Consider the following 26,142-nt stretch of genomic DNA (forward strand, 5'->3'; position numbering starts at 1 on the left):
TTGAAACGTTCCAGTAAAATGAAACCAAAGCGCCTCACTTGCTCCCCTGGCGGCTAACAGAGGAATTAGCAGCTCCCCTCTCATATAATATCTGCCGACAGGCAGAACTCAAACCAAACTAAAAGCATCAAGTAGCTCATCTTTGATTTGTGCAGCTCTGTATTTCACGATAAAGCCTCATACAGATGTTGGAATCAATAATCAGAGAAATGTAATTCCAACTGGAACAATGCGCACCTGACGCTTTTGGGGCCCGTGCCAACAAACAGAAGGCGCGCCAGCCTGCCACCGTCCCGCACACTTGCGGTGTCTGCTGACTCAACGCGTTTCAGCAGCAGGCTGAACCTCCGATGTCCGCGATCATCACTCGCCAGCCTGCAGCCGGTACAAATGCGTCACTGCAGACGCATCTTTTACGCTGTACCGGATCCGTGTGGGGAAAAGGAGTAACGCACGCACGCACGCACGCACTGCCCTACCTGATGTGTCAATGGCAGTAATTAGTCCGCGTGTGTGAGACGAGGGTGGGAGTGTTCAGAAGAGTGACTCCACAGTCTGTCGGTAGTCAAAATTCCCACATTGCTGTGAGACATTTTGGTTCTGCAAAGCTTCATTAGATGTATATTTTATCTCCCACGAGTGTGTACTTTAGTTTATACTCAACTCCCGCTGCTGACGTGCGTGTGCGAGGGCAGTGGTGCGTGGCGGAGGCCTCCATACTCCACTTCACTGCTCAGTCTCAAAGGTCCCGGGGCGGACTTTGTCACCGCCGATGGGGCCGAGTAATTCCGTCTTGTGCGTCCCTCCAGCTGACTGCAGGAGACAGGACCCCAGAGTGACGTTTGCTTCAGACCAATTGTCTTTGGCGCGGGAGCACAGACTCGTGCGTGATGGAGGGACCAGACAGGACTTGGGAGGTGAGTTTAGGGATCTGAGATCTTCTGGACATTTGAAATGCGAAGGTTTCAAACTTTAGTGGCAACGGCAGAAATGCCAAGATATACAGTACTAGCATAGGTGGAAAAGATATACTAAATATAGATTTTTATTTTTTTAAAGGGTGGTGAGGGCAGGAGGTACCCTTGAGCAAGGCACCAAACCCATAATTGCTCACATAAGGCCCTGTGATAAGCTGGCGACCCACCCAGTACCCTCCCCTTGACCCCGAACGGGCTGAAGCGGCCAATAAGACGAGAGATGATATAGATTAAAAACTTTACTAGCATACATGGAAAAATGCTGGAAAAATGCAGCAAAGTTAAAAACCATACATAAGGTTGGAAAAGGGAATCTCAGGAAAACCTTGAAACGGGAAAGCTTTCAATTTTATGCTGAGTCATGCTAATCAACGGGCACAGAGACAGTAATTGAGCTAACATTTAAAACTATTCCCCACGGTTCGTAATCAGTCTCCAGACTACGAACCGTCGCTCCCCGTTTCAGAGAAGTCCAATCCCCTGACTCGAGACATCGACCAGGCTTCAGCCATCGGCATCGTCAGGATGTTACAGGCCTGCGATGGCCAGATGTTTGAAGAGGACACAGCGGTCAAGTACCAAGTGAGTGTTCCTTTAAAAAAAAAAAAAACCAAACTTTTATGTTCCATTGCATTTTATCTGTCATTTTAGAGGCTTTTGAGCAAACAGGTGGTACAAACTCTGGTGGAAGTTGCCAAGAGAGTGGAGCTAATTCTCAAGGTACTTCACCCCACCGTGGTTTTATGGGTCACATAGTCCAGAGGTTTTAACAGGTCTTCTGTTTGTGTACAGGATCCTCAGGACGGTCTCGTTGTCCTGAGCGGGTGTGGGACCTCTGGACGAATAGCTTTTCTCGTTGCGGTAAAAAATCAACAACAGTGACAGAAAGAAAACTAGTGTTTCAAGGAGTTGGTCTGAAAATGAAACAGGCAGAGAAAGCTAGAATTGACCCGCCACTTAAACTGGATTCTAATGAATTAACTCTTAATGTTCCTGTGTTGATGATAGTCACGTTTCAGCAGGAGGCTAAAGGACGTCAACCAGAGTTCCGTGTATTCCTACATCATTGCTGGTGGAGACAGGTATGCAAAAGGGTGACACCAACCGTGATCGCACACACGCACGCACGCGCGCACACACAGAGTGAAATAAGGCACTGGATTATTTCAGATAACTAGCTACTGTAGCTAACTACCTCTTATGCTAACGATAATTTCTAAACACTAAAGTAGTTTAGCTTTAGATTATGGCGGATGACGTTAGCTAACCATAGCGTTTATTTCCCAGAAGGAAATAGGTCTGAAAGAGGATATTAAAATAGGTACAATTAACTCATGTTTGTAGAATACGTTTTGTGGGTAAATCCTCCGTGTATGTCTCTGCTTCCTCAGAGCGCTTCTGTCCTCCCAAGAAGCTCCTGAGGACGATGCCAAACTGGGCAGGCTCATGCTGAAGGAGGTCAGGGTTTCGTGACCTTCCAGTGAGATCGGTGCAGTTTTGGTTTAAGGGAAGAGAAATGAATTTGACCAGTGATCGTATTTGTGACCAGGCCTGTGAGGGAAAGAAGCGAGTTGTCTTCATTGGTGTTTCCTGCGGACTCTCAGTAAGTCACTCTGCTCTGGTCAGGTTCTTTTTTTCAGGATATTAAGTGGATCATTTCTAAACACACAGGCTCCATTTGTGGCTGGTCAGCTGGACTTCTGCCTGCGGCACCCTGAAGTGTTCACACCTGTGCTGGTCGGCTTCAATCCTGCACATCAGGCCAGGTACCCTCAAATATAACCGTCGACTTGTTCTCATTCTGGACTCATGTAAAGCTGATTTTAAACATCAAATTCAACCCACATAGGGATGAGCCCATAGAAGGCTGCACGTTCACTTTCCGCAGTGTGGTGCAAAGGATGCTGGAACTGGCACAAAGTCAAAGGGCCTTCATCATCAGCCCAGCAGTCGGGGTATGAAGGCGGCTTCTTCTTATCTTTATCCAGGCTGCAAAGTGTGAAATTTAAGCCTCTAACTCAACTTGTGGGTGTCTGGGTTCAGCCAGAAGCCATCAGTGGATCCTCCAGGATGAAGGGAGGTAGTGCCACCAAGATTCTCCTGGAGGTCATTCTGTCCACGGCTCAGGCTGCAGCCTTCTCACGAGCACCTCTCACTGAGACGTAAGCTGCCTGAACTGCTCGCTAGATGATCTTCAGACTCAAATTCACAGAATTTTGCAGTTCATTTGGTAGTTTGGGAAATTGTACTTAATCTACAACCAATACAATAGCTGAAAACAAATGACGGTGATACTTTAATTATTGGAAAATTAGCTAAGTTAACAGGCAATTAAATCAGAATCAGAAATAAAACAGTAGCATTTTCATAATGAACAAGCAAAATTAGTAAAATAATCAAAAATGAAGTCACTGACAGTGTATATTTTTGTATATCTGCAGACTTCCCTTTTCTTTTCATATTATATAACTATTATTTTGTAGAATAAACAAACTAGCCACCTTCCACAGTAATTGTTACTTTGTGCGCTGCTGACCTCTACAGGCCATTGCAGAAAAGCAGAAGTGCCCTTTAAAACAAAAAAAAAATCACCACCTTCATGCTTCTGTAGACCTAATTGACATTTATTATCTGAATGTTCAGGATAAACAAGTAATATATATATATTTTACCTAACAGAGTCACATTACAATACTTGCTAGCATACAAGAATGCTGTGGACGTCACCTACAGTCGCACTGAGCAGATAAGCACGCTGGTGGAGGCAGCGGGAAAGAGGTGGGACATTTACTTCTGACCAATTTATGCTCCAAAACGCAGTCTGCACAAGAGGAAATTCATGTGAAAGTCTACAGTGGAAGCTGCAGTAATGACATTTGTCAGGGTAGATTAGCTTCCATTGCAGAGAAACCTCCTGTCATGAGAGAAGTGCGGCGCGCGCAGGTGCAGACTGATCCTCTCATTGAATAAAGAGCACCGAGAGAAAATACAAACACCTAAATCCATTTTTTGCAGTGAAGCCGATTTAACTTGTAATTGGATTTCAGTTTACGGTGCGGCGGGCGGGTGTGCTACCTCGGCTGGGGCACGCTAGCTGTGTTGGGCCTCATTGATGCCAGTGAGTGCAACCCCACATTTGGAGCAGGTGAGGCGCAAGTGGGAACGTCCAAAAACGCTCTTCACAGCACTGAAATGTGTCTTTTCTTGTGCGTGTGTCTGGAAGACTATGAAGACATCCGAGGCTTCATCGCTGGAGGATATGTAGAGCTGGACAACAGCGAGGGACCTCTCACTTCTCTGGTAGGCCTGAAAACGCTCACAATTAAAAGAAAGACCAGTTATTTCACAGTTCTCTGCGTCCCATTAAAGTTCCCTTCTTCCTCTTATGGCTTGAAAATGGATTAAAATGTCTGCAATCCTAAAATCCAATTTAAAAAAGAAATCTACCCCATTTCTCAGTTTAATGACACATCTGTCTCTGCTGAATTCAACTTGAGTATTAACCTGGAAAAGGATTCTTCATCCTCAAACACACCAGATCCGGCTCACTTCCATTGGCCGCTGGTTTAATTCTGCGTGCCGCAGCAGTTTTGATTATGTGGGAACTAAATTTGTTGCTTCGGAGGGAAATAAGGATACAGGTGAGCTCACAGGGTGCTGAAGCTGCCAAAGCTGCTCTATTGATGCCTCACATGTTCTTTCTCAGGGTCCAGATTTTTCCATTTCTCATGAAGAGTTCTTCCGTTCGGTCCTCCCGTCTCTCACCGACCGGGACACTGTCCTCCTCCTCTACACGCACTCTGGTGAGCGACAGGACATGAGCGTGGTCGCTGCCGCTGGCCTACAGACATCCCACTTGTCTTCTCAGATGATCTCGGCGAAGTGGCGGCGCTGGCGCGCAGAGTGAGAGAGAGGACCTCTAACCTCCACGCCATTTACCACAGAGGGGGCGGAGACAACGCAGCCACTGACCGACAGGTGACTGTCTGTCCGCCCGCCTGTCCGTCCGTCCGTCTGTCTGTCATTTATCTACCTATGTTTGTGCAGGAGGTCATTGATAACCTGTGTTCATCGGCTTTAAAAATCAGTTGGCCATCGCCTCAAACACGGATCTCTGTACACATGGTATAACACACACACGCACACACACACACACACACACACACACACACACACTCACTCACTCACTCACTCACTCACTCACTCACTCACTCACTCTGTCTCTCACAGCAGTGGGAATTGTCCACCAAGCTTCTGCTGAACGCCATCAGCACTGGAGGCCACGTCCTTAAGGGGAAGGTTTACAGGAACCACATGGTGGACGTGCAGGTGACCAACAGCAAGCTGTACCGCAGAGCCGCACGCTTGCTGCAGGTGAGCGGCCTTTGTTTTTGGGCGTCTGAACCATTACTGATTTCTATTTGTTTTATTTGCTTTTTGTGCGTTGAACAAACTCACAGAGAACGTCCCCAGTTTGTAATCAACTGCAGTCCAGATGTTGCTCCACATGTGAAAGGAGGACGGGCACCAGCGGATTGAGTTGTTGTATCTATTGTTGCACAGTCATGCAGGACAATGCAACACACAAGGTGTTGATTGTGTTTATGTATTGTTGTAAACAAGAACACCAAATCTGCTCGTACCATGTTCAAACTCGTTGAATAAATTGCCGACCCATGAGGATGAACCTTGTTGTATTTTAAGCACCGACCCAGGGAAGAGAAGAACCTCGAGATGGCCTTGGGTTTCTTCAATGCACCATCTCTAGACATGTCCAAACCCAGGCCTCGAGGGCCACCATCCAGCCGGGTTTTCTAGCCCACTGAATGCATTTTCAGCCTGGTAGGACAGAAAACCTGGCTGGATTGTGGCCCTCGAGGACTGGGTTTGGACATCTGCAGCGATGGGTTCCTCTGAGTACTGCAACAGAAAGTGCACGTTGCATGGACTGCCCAGCTTTTTGCCTTGTGGATCTTGAGGTACCATATTGGCTTCGATGTGAATGTGATCGGTTATCCTCTCAGTTATTATTAACATAAATGGATAAATGCTCTTTCTTTGATGACCTGCACACAGAAGGAGCTAAAGCTGCTCTTTCCTCCCCTTTTGGAGAGGCTGAAGCTTCCTGTGGCTCCTCCACATCTACCAACTTACAGGAATCCTCTAATTCTTGCAGATTGTGAATCATTTGAATCTTCGTTGGATTCTTCCTCACTTTCAGGGGAGGCTGAAGCTTCCTGTCGGGTCTCCTTAGAAGCTGATTCAGCTAAATCCTCCTGGTGTTGCTTTTCAGATTGGTGAGATCTTCCGGTTCTTCTTCCTGTCCGGAAGTGGATGAAACATCTCCTGGTTCTTCTTCTTCAGTCGTGACTGAAGGTTCTCCCTCTTCAGGAGACGCTAAAGCTTTTTTCCTGTTGCTGCTTCTCAGACTGAGGAGAGTTTGGAAAATCTAGTTCTTCCCTCCATTCAAGTGAAGCTAAGAATCCTTGCGGTTCTTCTTCCCTTTCTGGAGTGACTAAAAATTCTACTTGCAATTCAGAAGATCCTGAAACTTCCGGTTCTTCAAATTTTAGAGATCCTGAAGCTTTGTGTGGCTCAGATTCTGAGTTACTTGCAACCTTTTTTTTGATCTTCCTCCACTTAAGGAAAGTCTCCAGCTGCTTCTTGTTCAGACTCCGTTAAAGCTTTTTCTGTTTCTGCCTCTTCAGGGGAGACTGAGGCTTTTTCTGGCTTCTCAATACATACTTATTCATCTGAATCCTTTGCGCTTCAGAATATCCTGAAGGTTCTTCTGGTTTTTTGTCACATTCAGCAGAGGCTAAAACATCTCGTGGGACCTCATTACGCTCTAAGTCGTCTGAGTATTCCAGCAGTTTCTTTGCTGAGTGGGGAGAGACTGAAGCTTCTTCTGGTTTGTTCTCCTCTTTGGGAAACGGGAAATGATCTTGTGGTTCTTTCATATCTGTCAGGGTACCGAAATCCTTCCTTTGCAGGGTCTCAGATGTGGGATCTCCTGAAGATTCTAAAGCTGAAAGAAGCTCTTTTTCAATCAGCTTCATAACCAGACACTTCAGGAACCAGTTCACTAGCCCCTCAAGATTACACACTGTATTTTTTACATCATGATTTTCCTCATCTCCCATAATCAAGGATTTTAAACGAGCGAAGGTGAAAGCATCCCATGGAATGTTCAGAGCTTTAGACAAAGCCTTTGGCAGCGAACCCTCCACTTCAGACAGAAGACTCTTGTGATTTCGGAGGAAGGTCGTTGCCTGTCAGCACATCTGTGGAAACGGCTTCTTTGCTCATGATGCTTTTATTGGCTGTTATCTTTGAAAGAAATGGTTTATGAAATCAATGATGTCCTTTGCAAATCTTTCAAGCCTGCAGGTTCATTTCAGATCAAAGACATTAAATTAAAAATCATTGATGTTTAAAAAATGATGAAGCCCTTCAGGGACTTATTTGATTTACAATCATTGAAGTAGATTTTTTTTAGAGAATAGTGTCTCGTTCCATAAAATTATGCCCAATAAATTAAACCAGCAATGTTGAATTGCGATTCATTTCTGTTGAAGTGTGAACTCATATGGCCAAAATCAAAGGTAAAGGAGGAACGAATTGGTAGCAAGGAGAGCAGAATGAGTCTGAAAAGAGCGAGCTGGTCTTCAAAATGAATGGACAGGAATCTGCTGAGGTGCTTGGCACACTGGGAAATGGCATCGGGAAGCCATCTGCATTGATGCAACCAAACGGCTTATACCACATCAGAGGAAACAGGAAAAAGGTTCGGACCGGCATCCCAGCATCATTCAGATGGGACTAAAACAGATAACCAGGATAATAAAGCAGATGCCATCCTGAAAAATTGTGATGCCAGTTGACATGGCGATGACGAGGATGTCAAGACCAGCGACTAGAATAGGGATGCTGGGATTTTACTAGAAATACTGTATTTGGGATACTTTAAGGACATGGCCTGCCAGTAATAAATACCATTTTAACATAAATAATTTAGGCTCCACACTTTTTCCAGTATTTCTACATTTGTTTGGTCTATATTATATACTAAGCATATTTGGGTTTGCATCATTTCTTTTGAGTTGCCACAGTAACATGACCTGAGGTCATCCAAGGAGGGCACTTTTGCTTGTTAGCTGCAGTTTCCGTCTCAGTGTCCGGCTGTCCAGCGCATTTATCACCAGAAGGAATTTGAGAACCTGAATCTAGATCCGTATGAGGCGGACTGAAGTATTTGGAAGACTCCATGACTTTGATTTTTCTCTTCTTTTCCTCCCCGCAGAAGCTCTCTGGTCATCCTAAGTCCCGGTGTGAGGAGGCGCTACTGAAGGCCATCTACCAGTCCGAACAGCTGACATCAGCCATCCCACTGTCTGATGTCAGAGCTCACACAGCTGCTGCCAACCACAGGAGCAGGGTGAGAGGACGTGAGGCTTGTGTGATGGTACCCTGTCACCTGGGTGTATTATAACCTATCTTGTGCTTGCTCAGGTGGTCCCTCTGGCTCTGATCCTTCTCCTGACCAACTGTTCCCTTAAGGAGGCGGAGTCTCGTCTAGAGCAGCAGCCAATTATTAGGGAGGTTGTGGTTGTGTGCCTGTCATAATTAGTCCCACTGATTTCTACAAGGTCTTTTTGGAGTGTAGGGGTGTCATTGTCTGGATTTCGTTTAAAAAAAAAACAAAAAAATAGACCACGGATGCATTATGCACTTAACTTTTCCTTCTCCTGATGATTCCTGACATTTATGTTTCCTACACTTGCTCTTTTGATCAGAACTTCACAGTTTACAGAAGGCTTTATTTCTTTATTTCTCTCTCCCTTTTTTTGATGTAAGTCATCCTCAGTTCTCAGGAGTCCAAAACAAATGGACACACGCACGCACACGTGCACACATGCTGGATTAGTGTGACTTATCTGTCTTGGGAGTTGAGCGGCTTTGAAAACAACACTGGGGCCAGACAGTAAGGAGACGTATAATATTTGAATTGCTATGTCCTAATTAGCTGTAACTGTAGACATATACATGGGAATCTAACAGTAAAGTGTAAACACAATGAATGAATGAATGAATAGATAATCCACCATCCTGTGCATGTGGTTTATTCATGTCAACATAGTTACACTTAAAGATCCACTTCCTCTCTGTGCTTGATGTTCACTAAGTTCAGTGACTGAGAGTCAAACAGAATAACAGGAAATAGGCACAGTCTCATTGTTGATACTGTCCACATCACTGTAACCATCTAAAGATTTGTTCTACAGTTGGGAGGTAAGCATCAACATTAGGTCACTCGGCTTCAACATGAGCAAGAAAACCTTTAAAAGTACATTTTACAGAGATCTCACTTTTCTTTTATCCTGCAGGAGCAATAACAGATCCCCAAACAAACAGAAGATAGCCAATGAGCTGTGACCACCCTTAGCTTCTTATAACCATGGATACAGTAAGGCATCAATAACTTTATTCTTGTTCCGTATGGCCAGTTACACCAACCCCAACTGAAGCTACACCATATCATGTAGGAGGTCTTGATTTCAAGCAGCAGAGAAAGATTTACGTACAATATTCCCTCAAGTTCAGACATTCTCTTCTGACCTTCAATGACATTAGAGCAAAATATGCTGAGTGCACAGTAAAACTAGACATCAAGTATAACCTTATGTTGATCTAATAAATCATTTATAATTGAGTTTGTTTAATTTTTAGTGCATTAGTATTTTCTGCCCTTTGTTGACATTACATAATTAGGCTCGAACCAGGACTTTATAAGCTTAGCTACTTAGCTTAGCTGGCATTAAGACCGAAAGTGGAGTGAAACTCTTTCTGTTACAATTACAGTCACTGCCCAGTAACAGCTGTTCTCCTGACCATTAAATTGGTTAGTATAGTGGGGATTCCTCAAAATGATGAATTGTTGCTAATCTAAGCTAAGATAACCAGCAGTTCCCTTTGTATTTATCACACATACAACGTTGAGTCAGCAAAAAATAGTGATCAACTGCTAAAAGGTAATGAGGTTACATCATTGTGCTTCCATATATTTAAACAGATCTGTCCTTACAAAATTAGCAAGTTGTTAAGTAATTGCTAGAAGATAATGCGTCGAAAGCCTTCTGGCTGTCCATACCCCTGAGATAACATACATAATAAGACATGTCCAAGTAAACCAAGCACCAACTCACTAATGCTGCTGAGGGACTTGGTAGTTTAATAGCTACAGTATATAATACTAATATTAATGGTCTATTGGACACATGAGTTCTCATAATACTTTGATTGTGTAGATTATACCAAATACATACAAATATAGTACAACATTGAACTTCCCTTCATACAATCTGTGTGCGATTTTTTTTTTGAGGGGGGTGGTGTGTGTGTGTGTGTAGGGGTGCTAAATGATCAGTTGAAATAATACTGCTAACTATGCATAGGGAACAGGGAAATTAGTATGGCTTGCTAATAATATACTAATGCAATGTAGAACGAGGGCCAAAGTAAACGAGAGCTGAGTAGCGTCTTTCTGAACACGACCTGCACAAAAAAGATCAAAGCCATATCTACACAACGTAACTTTACTCCTCAGCTCAGGAGAACTCTTGAGATCAAGGAAGCTCTGATGTTAGTCACGCTGCTAGAGGAGCATGTGGTTGGTGGCTACATCGAGTCGGCGCAATCTGCTAAGTGAGGCGAAAATTAATTGTTTCATGTCTTTTTGGTTTGCATTAACAATGTATGTTCAGCTGTTCAAAGTCGAATAGGGCCCACATTAACGAAAAAGAAAGAATTAGGCCTGTTGATTGTTTTAAAAAAAAACATCCACCCCCTCTATTTTTTTGACAAATCGCACCCAGCATACAATCACTTTAAAACTAGAAATATCATTACAAATACTAGATTTACAGATGGGGACTCCTTCACCAGATCTGCAGCATTAAAGTGCTTTTAGTATTTCAGTCTTTCTTTTTTGTTGTAGCTTTTTTTTTTACCTGCACAAACTCCTCAGGGTTCATGGGACATTAGTTCCTTGCCATGTCCACGCCAGAGAGGGTTTTCTTGTTTAGTTAAAAGTCCTCCTCATCACACTCTTTGGGTTTGCGACGTTTGACCCTGGCTGGCGACCGACTCCTCCTTTGACCCGCGCTGCCACCACCACCGGCTCCTGTTTTGGGCACTTCTATGGAACTCACTATGTTTGGGGGCAGATCAACATCCTCCAGGGACCCAGGCTGGGACTCCACAGAGGTCCTGGTGAACTGATGCTGAAGGGCACCATCCCCTTTTTTACTGTTGACCTCTTCCTGTGTTTCCTCTGGATCTTCATCATCTGCTTTCTGCACCTCCCCTGATTCGTCACCATTACTGTCACATGAGTGCACGGTGTCAGCAGCCTCCTCTGGCTGTGACGACTCCAGCCCCTGAGGGGTAAAGAGCACCTCAGATGTAATTCAGTAAATTGAGCCCTACTAAATTGAGCCCTAATTAAAGCTATGTGTCAATTATATAACAAAACAAAATGGTTGGCATTAAAATGTAATTAGAACACGCTGAGGACAAAGCAATAATCTACAACATTTTTGTTTCTGTGGGGTTTGAATTATTAACTTTGTGGCCTGAAGACCATTTGTGATTGATAATAAGTGCTCTGCCGCTGTCAAAAGAAAACAGATCGGCTCTGCGGGGCTAATTGGATAGTGTGATTATCTGTTCCCACAGGCTTAGCCTTAGTTGTTAGGGTTGCACTGGGTCAGCTTCCTTTTCGATGTTCAGCACACCTTAACCCAGCCCAGTTCAGCACCTCACAGGTGATGTAAAGAGATGACGCTCAAGTCTGTGTCAGGAAAGAGACTCTAGGAAATTATGTGCTTTGACCTATTTTAACTCTTTGCAACACAGTACAGCCTTAATTTGTTCTATTTTAGGAGTATTTCTTAGGGATATTAAGTGCACCCAACATGATGGAACATTAACCTGTGATTAAAGATGAGCGGTGTCTACAAGCTTATTTCTCTTACCTGTGATGCATCTGTTTCTTCCAATGCTTCTCTTTCATCACTTCCTCCTCCCTTTTCTGTGTCATGTGACTCTTCCTCTCTAGGGTTATCCTCTTCATCCCGTGCTTCAGAAGTGGCACCCTCTGAGTCCTCTTTACTCTTTACCTCCTTATTCTCTATATCTTCATCCCCTGTACTTTCCCTGCCGGCCGATTCTCCTCTCTCCTCATCCAAGTCCTCTGCCACCTCTTCTTCATCGTTGGCTGTCTCATCTCTTGCTGCCTCTTTTACTGTCTCCTGTTCGCTCTCCTCTTCATCATCTGCTGACTCACCCTCACCTCCATTATTGCTTGTTTCCTCCTCTCCCTCCTGCACATTCTCCTCCTCTTCTTTTACACATTCACATTCTGCCTTATCAACCTCAGCCACCACCTCCTCCTCTTCTGACGGACTCCCATCTTCTACCTCTTCATTTTCCTCCAGGATCGTCTCCTCTAATAGCACAACAGCTTTGATATCTTCTTTGGTTTCCTCTACCTCTTCCTCTTCTTCCTGGACTACCTCTAAACTCCTCCCCTCCTCCTTTACGACCACTTCCTTAACCTCCTCCTCCCTTGCTGCAGTGTCTGAAGGCAATGGGCTTTTCTTTAATTGGAGAATCTTTAAGAGGTCAAACTCCATCATCACTGGTGCTTCTGCGGCAGCTTGGTTTATTTTCAACGGCCGGGAAGCCATTTTTTTGCGGACACAAGCATCACAGGGACAGTATTCGTCTTCACTCCGCTGGTCGCTGAAGTCGCCCATCATCTCTTCATCGGTGAAGGAGTCAGCAGTTTTGACTGACTGGTTCTTCATGACCTGAAACATAAATGAATCTTATTTCCATGTTAAAAGAAGAATCATTTTATGCTTTTTATCAGACCTCAAATACATTCCTAATTCCTGTAGTTGGTCCTGTTTTGGCATTATATGCAAGAAAATCAGTCATGATAATTAATTCATGAACAGACTCCACAAAGGTTCAATTGTGTTGAAATTACCCTCATCATACGACGTCTTTTCTCTATCATGGAAGAATCCCTGGAAAGATTTGGTTCTCTTGGCGGATAAGCTGACTGTTCCATTCTGCCGGCCCGACTTTGAATCTTCTTTATTTCACGAGCGATGCTGCTCTGGATGCGTTGGCTAACCTCGTCCTTCAGCTCAGTGATCATGGTGTTCAGGATAACACTGTCGTCCAGGTCCCAGCGGACCTTGAACTCTGCCATGGCATTGACGTAATGGTTCATGAACTGTTTCTCTAGTTTTCTAAGCAGTTTCAAAATCCAAACTGGATCGGGCTCCTGGGATGGCTTTTTTGTCAGCGTTTGCAGCACAGCTGGGGGTGAGCCCGTACTGGTTTCCTCTGGTGTCTCTCTTTCATTATCGGTGGGGGATTTGGAACTGTCGTTGGGGGAGGATTTTTCAATTGAGGGATTTTCAGTAGCTTTTGGACTGTCCAGACTGGCAGGGAGAGTATTTTGATCTGTATTTACGTCATGCTCATCTTCACGTGTGTCTACCGCATCACTTCTATGGTTCTGTTCTGCTTCATCGCCACCTGGGTTAACCATCTCTTTCCCTGATCCGCCAGACCCGCTGCTCATATCCACTCCAGATGAAGACCTCGGTGGAGTCACCTGGTCGGTTCTGTTGTCTTTGTCCTCTTTGGCTTCAATGTCTCTGGGTTCAATGAGCCAGAGGGACTGAAGGATGGTCATTATGTCCTCATACCGATGGCCTGTCGACTGGTCACAGCATGGGTGCACTGCTGGCTCAATCAGCTGGAGCTGGGCCAAACAGTCCAAGAACCCTTTAGCTGAGGTGCTAAGCCTACGGCCGTAAACTGGGGACACCTGCAGATGACAGAGCTTTATTTGTTGTGCTCAGGATCATATTATTCAATGTATTTATCATTTAGGAAAGACATGGTTGCTTTTTCATTGCTAACTCTGTGAAATCAAACATTGATTTTGAATTGCTTTAAACTCTAAAGTTGTGTAAATAAAGATCTTCTTACCTCTGGTAAGCTCTGACATCTTCCCAAAGAGGAGCTCAGCAGTACTTTCATGACAGCAGCAGAGGACTGCCAGTTCCTGGGTACTGAATCATTACACATCAACGGAGCTTTGGGCTGAGAAGTAACTACAGCATCTCCTGCTGCACCCTCATCTTTACACTCTTCCTCTTCATTCTCCTCCTCTTCCTCCAAATGGTTGGATTTCTCCTCCTCATCCACTGTATTCTCTTTAAGACCCTCATCTTCTGCCTCTTCAACAGGGTTGTCTTCCACCTTTTCATGCTCTTCTACCACATGCAGGTCGTCACTAAAGTCAAGCATGCTGCTGTCAGCAGGAATGCCTTTCAGCCACTCACTGACCACCTCGTTGGGGGATGCATTGGGAAGACAGGTTGGTGTCAGTTCAAGATCTACAAGAGCTATCTTGTTTTCCCGATTTTTTTCACTCCTCGGCTTGTTACTAGTTTTGCTGGTTTTGGACTGATGGCTGGATGGACGTGCAGCAGCCACAGTTTCCTTCAGCGTGTCTGCCGCTGACAGAGATTGCGATAGAGTGCTCTCACTACACGTCTCCAATTTTTCAGCGGGACTGGTATTCGGTGCAGGACAGGGACTTTGAGCTTTTATTGATGCTTCCTTCCTTTTAGAGCTGAGTGATTTCCCACTTCCATTGGAGGTGGCCAAAGGTGGTGCGACATCTGGACTGAGGCAACAGGGACTCTTGGAGGTTACGCTTGTTGCATTGTCATTCTCAATATCTTCTTTCTTTTTGGCTTTACTTATTGGTCTCCTGATATTTTCCACATAATCTCCTTTGGGTGTTTTTGCAACATGTTTTATTTGAGCACTTGCAGAGGATGCAGTAGATAAGGCCCTATTGTCCAGTTCATCTACATGACTACTTTTTGGCCTCGATGCAGACCTAGAACTCCCTGATTTACTACTGCGAGACCCGGTGCCTTTGCTTGTAGCTGGATTGCTTTCTTTTACTGGATTTTGCTCTCCACTTTCCTGACTTTGCCCTGGTGATTTAATGGTGGCTATATTTATGAGTGGGAGGTCATGAGTGCTTTTGCTTTCATTAAAATTGGACTTTTGCGAAATGACAGATAATCTCTCCACATCTTCCTTCGCAGCTACATCGGGGCTTCTTGTTTTTGCTCTGTTTCTTCCAGAAACACTGGAATTCCAACTGTCTGAACTGTCTGTGTCTTCAGGCAGTCCAATAGAGATTGACCCTGAAGAATTTCGACTCAGTGGTTCCTCCGTGCCTCCTGACTCCTTCCTCAGTCTTTTGGTTGAGGGGGACAGGATGCTGGAAGGTTGCCCAGCTAACTCCTCACTTTTCACATCCTTGTCCTCCAGATCCACTTCCTTTGTTGAAGAAGCAGCTCCACAACTGCATTTGGATCTTGTAGATTTTGCAGACTTTACAGAGTGAACCGACAAGGCACTGAGCCCTCTTGTTTCACTAACACTTGGGTCAGGCAGCAACTGTTGCACAGGGGATTGTGGACTGCCGGATGGTGTGGGTGAAACTTTTGGTGAATTAATCTTTGGGGAACGTATACTTTTGGGTGACACCGATCGGTCACGAGAACGGTCAGAAATACAATTGCCCGACACAGCTGTTTCCTCTACATCGGCTGTTCCATTATGACTGGATTTATGAGACAAAGCAGATGAAGCAGGAATTTTTCCACCAGAACTTGATTTATGTGAGGATCTTGCAGATGATTTTGACTTTGCAGACATGGCACTGTGTGCCCGTTCCAGCCCATCTTCATTTTTGGGATCTAGGCGTGCTGAACAGTTTGACTTTTGGGGGCAGGAAGACATAGCACTACTGTGTGAGTTTCCTGACATGGCACTAGGGGCTCTCTCTTCCATGCTTGTAATTTCCGCTTTTTCTTGGACATCATCATTTCCCGGTATGTCTTTACTTTCTGATGTAGATTCTGGGTTCTCATTAGATTTAGTACTGCATGCAGCACTTTCTGCTTGGGGTGTTTTCACTTCTATTGCTCCATCTTCGTTTTGTTCCCTCTCTGTTGGTTTTAAAGATGTTACAGTTTCATTGCCATTATAGTTTGATTTGCATGACTTTGAGGACTTAACAGAAGCTTTAGATTTAACAGATTGCCCTGACATTTTACTCATTGATCTGTTATTGTCTTCAGGTTTTGCACTTGGAGAAAATGATCTTTGTGAAGCTTTGCTAGATTGATGGGAATTGGTACTTGCTGCTCTTTCCTCTGTTCCACTACCTTCCCCCTGTAGTTTATCAGCAGCAGCTTCATCTGCACATGGAGATACTGCTGTTGCATACTTACTACAGATTGACCTGTGAGATTGGTTGGTTTTAATTGACACATTTGATTTAGTGGATTTAGCAGATGCAACACTATCAGGCCTTTCCATTTTACCAGTCTTGTCAAAAGGACTGGTGGTTCTTTTATCTGTAGTGCCCTCTTCCATAGTTGTACTATCATATTGAGAGGCATCATTAATACATAATTTGACTGATGGAGTTTTGGATGAAGCTCCTGTTTTGGCTGACACAGAGCCCATCGCTCTTTCAGTATTTCCAAGATCTTCCTCTTTTGCCATCACATCTGTTGCAGCATTGTAGTTGGAGGTACGAGACTTTCTGGACTGAGCGGACATGGGACTAGGGTTTCTTTCCCAGATCTTATCATCTGAATGTCCACTGGCTCCAGACCTGTATGGTATCTTGCATTTGTGACCCCTTACTGAGGACCTTTCTTCATCTTTTGTCTCAGTATTTGACAGGTTGGATGTGACACTACATGCCCTACTCTGTGTGACATTTGAAGTTGAGAGGCAGCCATGGTTGCTGAGGTTGGTCTTATTGGATTTTGTTGACACACCTGATACATTTGAGGCATCATCATCATCATCATCATCATGCTCTTGGTTGGGCAGAGGTGATGAAGTATTCTGAGATTGATGGGACCTCTTTGATGATCTACTGTTGAGAACACAGTTGACAGGACGTTTAAAGCCTCCACAGTGAGGGCAGAAACTGGACTGCAGAGAACCATCTGTGTGACCAGATAAGCCACTAACCACCCTCATTATTTCTTCATCCTCGTCATCTGCGACTACCTCTGAGGCTGCAGCTTCAGCTTTGCTGGATCTACAAGAGGCTCTGCTGATTGTGGGATTTAGCCTCTGAGTTTCATGCATCTCCTCGCTTTCTTCAGTGGAATGTGGAGTAGCCACTCTGCAATGACTGAAAGAAGTGTTGGATCCTGCCTGCCATTCTCTTTCTGCCTCATTGTTATGTTTGTTTTGGCAGGAGTGGAAAGAAGCAATTTCAGATGATGGGGATGGCTCATTTCTGCAGGAGCATTGCGAAACACTGGGTGGAAGGTCATCATCCTGGTCCTCTTTAAGTAATTGCAGGACATGTGAGGAGCTACTGACTGCAGACATTGGATGATTCTCCTCGTCTTCCATCATCAGCCTAGCCTCTCCTGACTTCCCACTGACTGATTGTAAGTTGCTATCCAATGCGACAACTTCACTGCAGTGGCTTACCCTGCACACCTCAACATGAGTGTCTCCATTCTGCTCCACTTCAACTGTGCGCTCAACCTGCTCTGTCACACACATCTCCTCTTGGATCAGCTGACTCGGGTCCAAACCTGAGCCTTCTGCACATTTGGAAAGCCGTGCTCGACAGCGCACCACTCTTCTCGAGTTGCAAGATGAGGAAGAACTGGAAGAGTGGGTGTGCCTCACTATAGTGTGGGTGTGTCCAGCTGAATATGGAGGAGGAACAGGATGCTGATTATTGATGTGTGCTGGGTTTTCCCACAAGTCATACTGTGGTTTCTGTCTCTGGTAGCAGCAGGGGCATTGGTTCCCTTCTATAATATGGTGAGGATGTTGGCTGGAATAATCCAAACATTCTGGGTCAAATGATGTGGAATCAGGGTCAGAGCAACTCTCTGACTGACCATGCTGCAAGTAATGGGGCTGGGCCTGGCTCAGGGGGCAACACTCATTGGTCAAAGAGGGAGATTTTTTAATTTGTGTGGACCACCGAAGGGTCTCATCATTCTGCAGGCGAAATCGCACCCTCATCTCTACTGAGAGGCTACCATCTTTATTGACCACAACACGCTTTTCAATGTCATCATTCATAATCCCGGGTTTGGACTGAGAGTAGGATTTTTCTGAAGACAAGGAGAAACGAGTGGACCTGTTTGAGGAGTCTGATCGAGGATGGATGATGCTTTTTTTGGTTTCCAATCCAAAATTTACTGGAAGGAAAGATAAAGAAAAATGCAAAAAATGAGCAAAATTACTTTTAGTAGTAGTTAAGGATTGTAGTAAGGGCATTGTACTGTATAATGGATCCTACCACCAGTACCTTTAACTGTGAGTCTTTAATCTATGAGTTTTCTTTTAGGAAATTGTTGCATCTCCTTTCTCAACATAATTTCAACATATACATAACATAAAATAGATATTTATATGTATAAAAAACCCAACAACTACCATTTTTCTTGCTTTCGTGTCCATCGCTGTATTCACTGGCTCTGGACTGAGCTCCATGAATGGGTGATCTGGCTCCTTGCGTAGCAGGAGATCGCGCCCCATTACCAGGGGTCCTTGGGTCAAGACCTGAAGACCTGCTTCCTAGACTGGGAAGTTTATCTTCTGAGGTTTTCCTCGTGAAGTTCACCAGCAGTGGACTAAAGGATTCCCGCCCAACACACACTAACACCCCGGGACAGGTCATCAGGTTTTGTACATTGTTGATCTGGAAATGTTTCCACAGAGTCACACTGTAAGTAGCAACCAAAAATACAATCAACTAACTTAAAAACAAATCTTCATCTTCTTACCCTGCGGCCCTCTGCAGTGTAGAGCTTGCGGATATGGAACTGCATCACCTCTGACGCCTCATCCAGAAAGGCCTTCAGGCTCCTGGCTGAACTCCTGCTGAGCACCACGCTCCTCCTCACACTGGGCTCCCTGTTCTTTACCAGCAGAATCCGGCGCTGCCTGTAAGGCAAGTGGCCATTCGGCGTGGAGGGTGTGGTCTCAGGCGGATAGGGCCTCTGACTGTAGTGGTGCCAGATGTTTGGCCTTTTGCTGGCCAGCTCCATGTTGATCGGCTTAGCTTGCCTCTGGTCAGAGCAGAGGTAGCAGCCACCATCCTGGAGCTGCTCCAGATGTTTGATGGTGTGGATGCCGCGGGGAGTGGTCACAGTGCGCACACCGAATGGCAGCGGCATCTAATATATAACATTCATCATATACATTTAAAAGATGGTTTGAGATGGAGGAATCATTTTCTGCTTGATATATAGAATAAGAGAACTGTCTCACTGAAGGGAAACATTAATAGGAATATAGGATAGGATATATAGGATAGGACATACAGTATAATGATGCTGTTGACAGGAAAGATTGAATTGAGTGTTGCATGCCAGCTTCAAAACAGAAGTGCCATGCTAACCTTTTGGGAAAGGTCATCCAACAGGGCATCGAAGCATTTGAAGCTGCGTTTGTGGACTGCCATCCTGATGCCCCCGAACTTGCTGTCGCCGCTTTTGTAGAAGGTGATCCGCTTGGCCGGGGCGGCTGTGGTCAAGTGTGAGTTGCGTGGGTTAATGTAGGGGGGCTGGGGGAGGGGCGAGGCATGTTTAGATGTCGGCTGGGGGTCCCACATTCCGGTCTGGTCCAGCGACATGCTGCTGCGTCATGCAAGCCTGGAATCGAAACCAATAGTTCTACAATTTAGTCACTCATGTCTCGTGACTTTAACTTCCAGAAGATTCCCACAGATTGTCTGACTGTCTAGAGTGAAATTGAACTGATGAACCCAGCAGAACCTGGTCAGGTTTAGGAGAACATAACCAACAGGACCATGTCAAATGTTCACAGAAACCAATAATGTCCCCAAAAAAACCGCATGCAGTCAAGCTTCCACAGATGGTTATATTTACTGAGATGCAGCTTAGAAATTCTATATGTAACACATAAACATTTTCTGTTCTGTGTGTCACAAGCCAGCGTTCACCATGATAAATAAATATGCTCTTGACGACATATGTGACGCAATTTTGTACAGATTTAAAAATCATTTTCAAATAAAGGTCAGCAAGAGAGGAAAACTGGCACTGATATTAGCAGCAGTGAAATGTCAACAGCATAAACTGGAATCAAGACGATACCATGGCTGTTTTCTGACTTCATGTGACCTTTGGGAGAAAAAAAGGATGAACTTTACCATCCAGCTTATCAGGTTTTTAAGTCCCAGACCGAAGCAGCCTGCTTCCTAATCCTTTTTGCACTTCAGTCTCGCTTAACAACTTTGTACTTAAAGTACCTCGTGTCATCCAAATATAACTTTGATGCAACAAGCCGACACGATATTTTTTTAAAAGCTGCAAAAGCATTGGTTTCCATAACTGACAAAAAATGTTCCTACTCAAACTCTTAAACTATTAAATCAGAACTGGTAGAATCCAGATGATTAAACATTACCTAAATAGCTCCTAACCAATGTTTGAAATAGTTGTTTTCTCACATTACAGATTGTGTTCCCATTTTAAGACACTGAATAATAGAAAACACAGCAAATGTCATTTTTAAATAAATCATATCACCTTAAATTAACTTTGGAGATATACGTCTGACCAAAGTATTAATTATTAAACATACAATTTAACCACCTTTTACCAGTTTAACATTACAAAGCAAAAGCTATTTTTAACATGCATGAATCTATCAACAGGTTATACTGTACTCACATATTTGGGAAACATTTTCCAAAGAGGTGGCAAAAGGCTGGAGAAAAAGCTGTCCCTTTAGGAAAATGATGCAGGGGGTGAGTGTCTGTGTAGGCGCCTGAGTCACAGGGCGAGATATGGCAACGAGCCGCCGCGGCTGCACGGCTCTCAGGGTAAAATGGCAGCCAGTAATATGGTGACGGCAAGGGAGGGAGGGGGGGTGTGTAAGTTCTGAGGGAGGGATGAGACAGGAGAGGAGGAGGGGTTGGTCTAAGGTTAGAAACAAAAGCCTGCTTAAGGACCTGTGTGTGTGTGTGTGTGTGTCTGTGTGTGTATGTTCTTGCACTTGGGACATATTGAGGACTAAAATGAGTGAGGACATTTTGGCTGGTCCCCAGAACTTTACTGTTTGAGGGTTAAGACTCGGTTAAGTTTATGGTTACTGTTGGGTTTAGGTTCGGGTTCGGGTATTGAACTGGGGAATGTGTTATGTCTAGGAGCGTCCTCACAAAGATAGAAATACAAGGGTGTGTGTGAGAGCGAGATAAAAGCAACAAGAAAGGGCCCGAGCATCTCTTGTGCACAGCTTCTTTGATTTAAGCCTGTAAATACTGGATTTCTGTCAGGTGTGATGTCAATCTCAGTCAGGAGGTGGAACCATGTCATATAAACACACACAAAGCAAATCTGTTCACTCCTGATGTTCCCGAGCAGTTGGCATTCTAGGAAATGTTTTAGAGGGAGTGTGATAGAAGTTGGAGCTGAAGGCCTCGTTATGTGTTTGTGTTGGGATTGCATCATTTGCGCCCGCCTGCAGGGAAGGGACGCAACCATAAAGCCAGTGGAGTCCTGATTAGTTTTACTTTTATTGTTTTGGCCAGGGGGATCTAAATTGGTTCACAATCAATTTAAAGTTAAAGACTGTGGTCATATTGTCTCATATAGACCAATGGAATATCAACGAATGGAATATCTAATCTGTTTTTCTTATTGGTTGCTTGTTGTTTGGTTTCTGACTGTTTATTCCATGAGTGATGCACGTGCGCTTGGCTGCAAATATAAGTAACGCTGCATCTCCTTGCTCGTTGGCACCTAGACTTGGGAAGTTGAGTCGTGAACCAGGAGACAGTCTGCAGAAGCACAAATGACGTGGAAAATGTGTTCACATTGCTAACCCCCCCCCCCCCCCCCCCCCCCCCCCACACACACACACTTCATATTTCAAATATGGGTGTTGTTGAAAACACCTTTAACCAAGTGCAAAAATAAAAGCACAGCTACAGGTGGCAATGTACTAGAAGGTGACGAGTGCTGCACACAGTTTAACAACTCATGATTCTACCTGAAGAAAAGAGCGCAGAATCAGCACGTAACTTTAGAGAGTTGTGGATAGACAGGAAGTCAGGGATGAGTAATTCCTTCGATGGAGCCATGCATACAGCAAAAGCAGACTGGTACTAATTGAAGATAAATCCACTTTTGTTGTTGCGGTGCCACTTTACCCTTAAAATAATTTGCCCCCACCTTAAAATACATGCAAAATATTAAAAACAATTTTTCCATCTGTGCCGAAAGCTTATTTGTGTCATAATAAGCAGCAAAGGGGAGATTAAATGTTCTCATCTCTCATCCCATTAAAGGTTCTGTGTGTGAGGGAGGGTGAGAACACTGTCTTCACAAATGCATTACAGACAAAATAACAATATTGTGAGATACGGAATTTGAAAAGACTTCAGCACTTGACCCAGATCGAGACAGGGTCATCCAAGTAAAACGCTGGTTGGGAATATTTGAAAGAAAACGCTCAGTCTTACCGATTTGGACACATTGTAATTAATGTTGATTTATTGATCCGGGGGAGGACAAAGAAGAGTTCTATTCCGACAGAGAGATGCTGAAGTGGAGTCAACAAGAGCAACACCGACGTGCCACGGACAGACACACACGGCCGCGTTCACGTTCATCCAGAGAGCGCACATATGCGCACACATGCGGTCCGACAGGCATCAAGCCGCTGTGTCTCAGCATAAATATGCTGAAACGCACTTTCAAATTAATGGTATCGCGATGCACGTCATTCCCCATCGCCTCAATCGATTATTGATAAGGGCTGATAAGGCCTCTCCCCCCTCTGGCTGCTTTATAATGCATGCAGCTGTTTTGAATATAAATTAGATATAAATAAGTAAGAGATTTTCATTTTGATTGTCATATTTACAAGATCCAGACTTTATCCTAATCAGAAATAAGCTTCAATTCGCTCTTTACTAATTTATTCATAATGTTCAGTGTTCAGCTCTAAAGCAGGTTTAAACAGTTTAAATCGTTTTTGGTTGAGAGCAGGTGAATTTTGAAAATTATCTTTTATTTTTTTAAGATCACGACCGGATATTGTGGAATTGCTAATCCTATATTAGCTTCACAGTCACACCACTGTTCATGAAAATCCCCTCTGTGGTCTTATTTCTTAAGAACGAAAGGGGCGAGAATAACTATGGGGGGGTAGAAAAGGAGTGGGATTCAGGGGAAAGAGGATTAGAAGTCCATGAACCATCTGTGGCCCGGATTGATAAACCTCATTTAGCAGTATGCTCTCAACAAACACACTCATAAACTGTGGTGGCATTCCCTATTCAACAACATGAATGGGATTTGTGAACCAACTAAAACGATGCCATTAAAACTAGGTAGCAACAAGTTAATGAGGCAGGTTAATTATCCTGATTTAATTACGTCGACCTTTGTGTGAGCAATCGGCGATTAAACAAACAAAATATATCAATACAAGCTACATAAATGACAAAAAATTTTTTTCTATAAATTTACTTTTGGATTTAGCCTTTCCTTTAGCCGCTGTATTGAGGGTGCGTGTGACGTCACTTGGTTTGCCCTCCCCCCGTCTCTAATGGCAACCAAATGTGCGTGTGTCACGTAATCAGAATGGATTCCATCACAGACACAGAACTAAGACCCAGAGCTGAAGAAAAGGTAGGCAGTTGTTCACTTATTCACTGATTCTGCGTGCTTCTGCACAGACCCCCGTGATCATGGCCTTTTCCTGGAGCTGGACCTCAGCGCACGTCACGCACGAATCGATGAAAACGGGCAATGATGTGCTGTGGCTTTGAGTGGATTCATGCAATTGTTTCCAAGAAATGGCGTTTATTAGTCATTGATTTCCCCCGCAAACTCTCCACCTTTGGTGCGTATGGGGAAACACTGGCTCACGTGACCACGAGCGTGCGTGTGTGTGTGTGTGTGTGTGTGTGTGTGGGCGGGGTCAACTCTAAAAATGGAGGAATCAAAGAAAATTTTGCAGGACATTTGTTTATTCGTTTTTTCAAATGTCAAAGGAGCTTTGATTCAAAGAGACATCCCATGTTCAAACTGTTTCACTGGATTCCAGCGACTCTATATCACTGGTTTTGATTAGACCAGTCAGCAACTATGGAAACAAATAAAAAATACAGCAACGTAAGATATTGGCAAGGAAAACACTTGATTCTGTGCACCTCCGCGTGACACGATAAGGGCCTGATAGTCTGTTGTGTTGGAAATGTGAACCTTAACCCAGCTGAGTACGCTAATGCTAACAGTTGCTAACAGCAACAGAAAATAAATCCAGTAAATGTTCTACCAAGCTTAAATTACTCTGTGTGTCTTCACTGTATAAGTCAACACCACAACAATGTCACTGGTTTGAACCATTACATTAATACAAAATTAAAAAAATAACCACGTGAGCTTTGTTATTATATGTGGTTGTTATATGTAAACATGCATTTATGTCATATATATGATTGGGTGTGCATCACCTCAAGGTGTGTGTGTCTGTTACAGATGGAGGCTGGTGTGCAGAGGCTCAGCGCTCATTTCACATGGCCCGAGTTCTGCGACCAGCGACGCGCCTTCCATCAAGACTTCGTGTACAACGTGACGATGTTTGCAGCAACCTGTGGCTTCCCCTGGTCGGAGGTGGCCCAGGCAGCGCTGATGGCCAAGGCCCTCTTCCCAAAGCTGGACTGTCAGAGCGCTTGGATGGTTTCATTTCTACTTCTCTCCCTTTCTCTACTCCAACCATGAAACCTCCATTCAGTTTTCTTCAACCAGCAGGTCCGGACGTTCCCACGCTGCTGTCCATGTTGAGGGACATGCTGTCCGAGTATATGCCGGACCTCGGCTCTGCCCAGCGGATTGAGTTCACCCGCTTCCTCACGGATACTTGCGTCAGGCAGCGCAGGCTTTTCCAGGCGGCGCTTCGGGGCGCCACCGAGGAGACAGCCATTCAGCTGCGCATGGAGGTGCAGTCCCCCCCCACACCATGTCCTCTGGCACAGGTGACAAAACCAGCATAAATAATTCAATAGGTTTTTAAAAAATGCACCATTAGCAAGGGGATAATTAATGCAGTGTCTTTTTTGATTGTGCTATATTTATGAATTTACTATCGACTGTAAACAGTCATCAATGTATGTGAGCTTGTTGGGCTGGAAAATGCTCGTTAAGGTTTTCTACCGGGTTTCTGCCTCCGTTTCAGGGTGTAGATCTGCAGGAATGGGAATCTGAGGAAAAAGAAGCGGAGCTGCGAGCACTGTTGCAGCAGAAGGAGGAGAAGCTGAAGCAGCTCAGAAACGGAGAAAGGGTATCCGTGGAGGAGATCGAGGTCCCTGAGGATGGAGAGGCCAACAGAGAGGTAAGGTTTCCACGGAGAACCGGTCAGAGGACGTGGGCTGGTTTTTTGGTATTAACAGTGTGTTTATTCTTTGCAGAAACTTTTCGTATCACTAAATTCAGCAGTGAAGGCCACCAAGGAGCAGATTTTGGCGAGTCTGACTCAGGAGGTCAATCTGCTCACTGAAATCCTGCAGCTCAAGCTGAAGAAGGCGGAAATGACCACCAGGGGGCCCCAAACGGCCGCTGAATCCAACCCAGACAACAGCAACTCGCAGCCAGAGACAACAGTCAAGGCAAAGAAATTAAAATCAAAAACCAAAAAGTGACTGAAGTGAGCAGGCAGTGGGTGTGAGGACCCTCGCTTCTGTAGCAGATGGATATTTCCATCACTCTTCGTTACTTCCTGTTTCCATAATAAACAGAAGACAAAAACATACATTGTGTATGAATGTGTCCCTCAATGATCGCAGCATGAAATCATCAATTTATGGCCAAATCAGATGATTTTTTCCCCACATTGGATACAAGAATAAAATGTTTTGGATTATTTTTCCATTGAATTTCATCCATTTGTTGAAGTTGGACGACAGAAGTCAACCCCAGATGACAGTAGGGGTGAGTGAGCCCCCTCCATCAACAGTGGG

The 26,142-nt window shown here is 44.5% G+C and overlaps 3 protein-coding genes across 8 annotated transcripts; 2 read left to right on the forward strand and 1 right to left on the reverse strand.

Annotated features, from left to right (window-relative positions):
* The first annotated feature begins 109 nt into the window (after window positions 1–109).
* gckr (glucokinase (hexokinase 4) regulator) lies at window positions 110–8,713 on the forward strand. Of its 4 annotated transcripts, none has more exons than XM_057027548.1 (19): window positions 115–917; window positions 1,444–1,559; window positions 1,629–1,697; window positions 1,770–1,838; window positions 1,986–2,059; window positions 2,369–2,435; window positions 2,527–2,580; window positions 2,649–2,743; window positions 2,827–2,932; window positions 3,021–3,139; window positions 3,657–3,755; window positions 4,025–4,122; window positions 4,201–4,277; window positions 4,684–4,780; window positions 4,846–4,955; window positions 5,025–5,102; window positions 5,208–5,351; window positions 8,281–8,415; window positions 8,490–8,713. In XM_057027548.1, exons 1-19 carry the CDS (start codon window positions 773–775, stop codon window positions 8,601–8,603), a joined length of 1,866 nt encoding a protein of 621 aa, XP_056883528.1. In that variant the 5' UTR covers window positions 115–772; the 3' UTR covers window positions 8,604–8,713. The 4 variants fall into 4 exon arrangements, with proteins under 4 accessions (XP_056883531.1, XP_056883529.1, XP_056883528.1 ...); XM_057027550.1 differs by having other exon boundaries at window positions 117–917; window positions 1,410–1,559; XM_057027551.1 differs by lacking the exons at window positions 8,281–8,415; window positions 8,490–8,713 and adding an exon at window positions 6,271–7,230 and having other exon boundaries at window positions 110–917.
* Window positions 8,714–9,084: 371 nt separating this feature from the next.
* On the reverse strand, window positions 9,085–22,802 carry rp1l1a (rp1 like 1a). 2 transcript variants are annotated; one of them, XM_057027547.1, is made up of 8 exons: window positions 22,639–22,802; window positions 19,549–19,801; window positions 18,932–19,324; window positions 18,582–18,846; window positions 14,052–18,343; window positions 13,033–13,887; window positions 12,014–12,850; window positions 9,085–11,416 (listed from the first exon to the last, which is right to left on the reverse strand). In XM_057027547.1, the coding sequence occupies exons 2-8, from the start codon at window positions 19,780–19,782 to the stop codon at window positions 11,063–11,065; spliced, it is 7,230 nt and encodes a 2,409-aa protein (XP_056883527.1). In that variant the 5' UTR covers window positions 19,783–19,801; window positions 22,639–22,802; the 3' UTR covers window positions 9,085–11,062. The 2 variants fall into 2 exon arrangements, with proteins under 2 accessions (XP_056883527.1, XP_056883526.1); XM_057027546.1 differs by lacking the exon at window positions 22,639–22,802 and adding an exon at window positions 20,846–21,013.
* An 872-nt stretch (window positions 22,803–23,674) lies between these two features.
* Window positions 23,675–25,934, forward strand: c3h8orf74 (chromosome 3 C8orf74 homolog). Of its 2 annotated transcripts, none has more exons than XM_057027086.1 (5): window positions 23,675–23,812; window positions 24,665–24,848; window positions 24,938–25,161; window positions 25,362–25,517; window positions 25,594–25,934. In XM_057027086.1, the coding sequence occupies exons 1-5, from the start codon at window positions 23,741–23,743 to the stop codon at window positions 25,822–25,824; spliced, it is 867 nt and encodes a 288-aa protein (XP_056883066.1). In that variant the 5' UTR covers window positions 23,675–23,740; the 3' UTR covers window positions 25,825–25,934. The 2 variants fall into 2 exon arrangements, with proteins under 2 accessions (XP_056883066.1, XP_056883067.1); XM_057027087.1 differs by lacking the exon at window positions 23,675–23,812 and adding an exon at window positions 24,117–24,298.
* Window positions 25,935–26,142: the final 208 nt, after the last annotated feature.

This window comes from Takifugu flavidus, chromosome 3, assembly GCF_003711565.1.
Source record: "Takifugu flavidus isolate HTHZ2018 chromosome 3, ASM371156v2, whole genome shotgun sequence".
NCBI classification, from domain to species: Eukaryota; Metazoa; Chordata; class Actinopteri; order Tetraodontiformes; family Tetraodontidae; genus Takifugu; species Takifugu flavidus.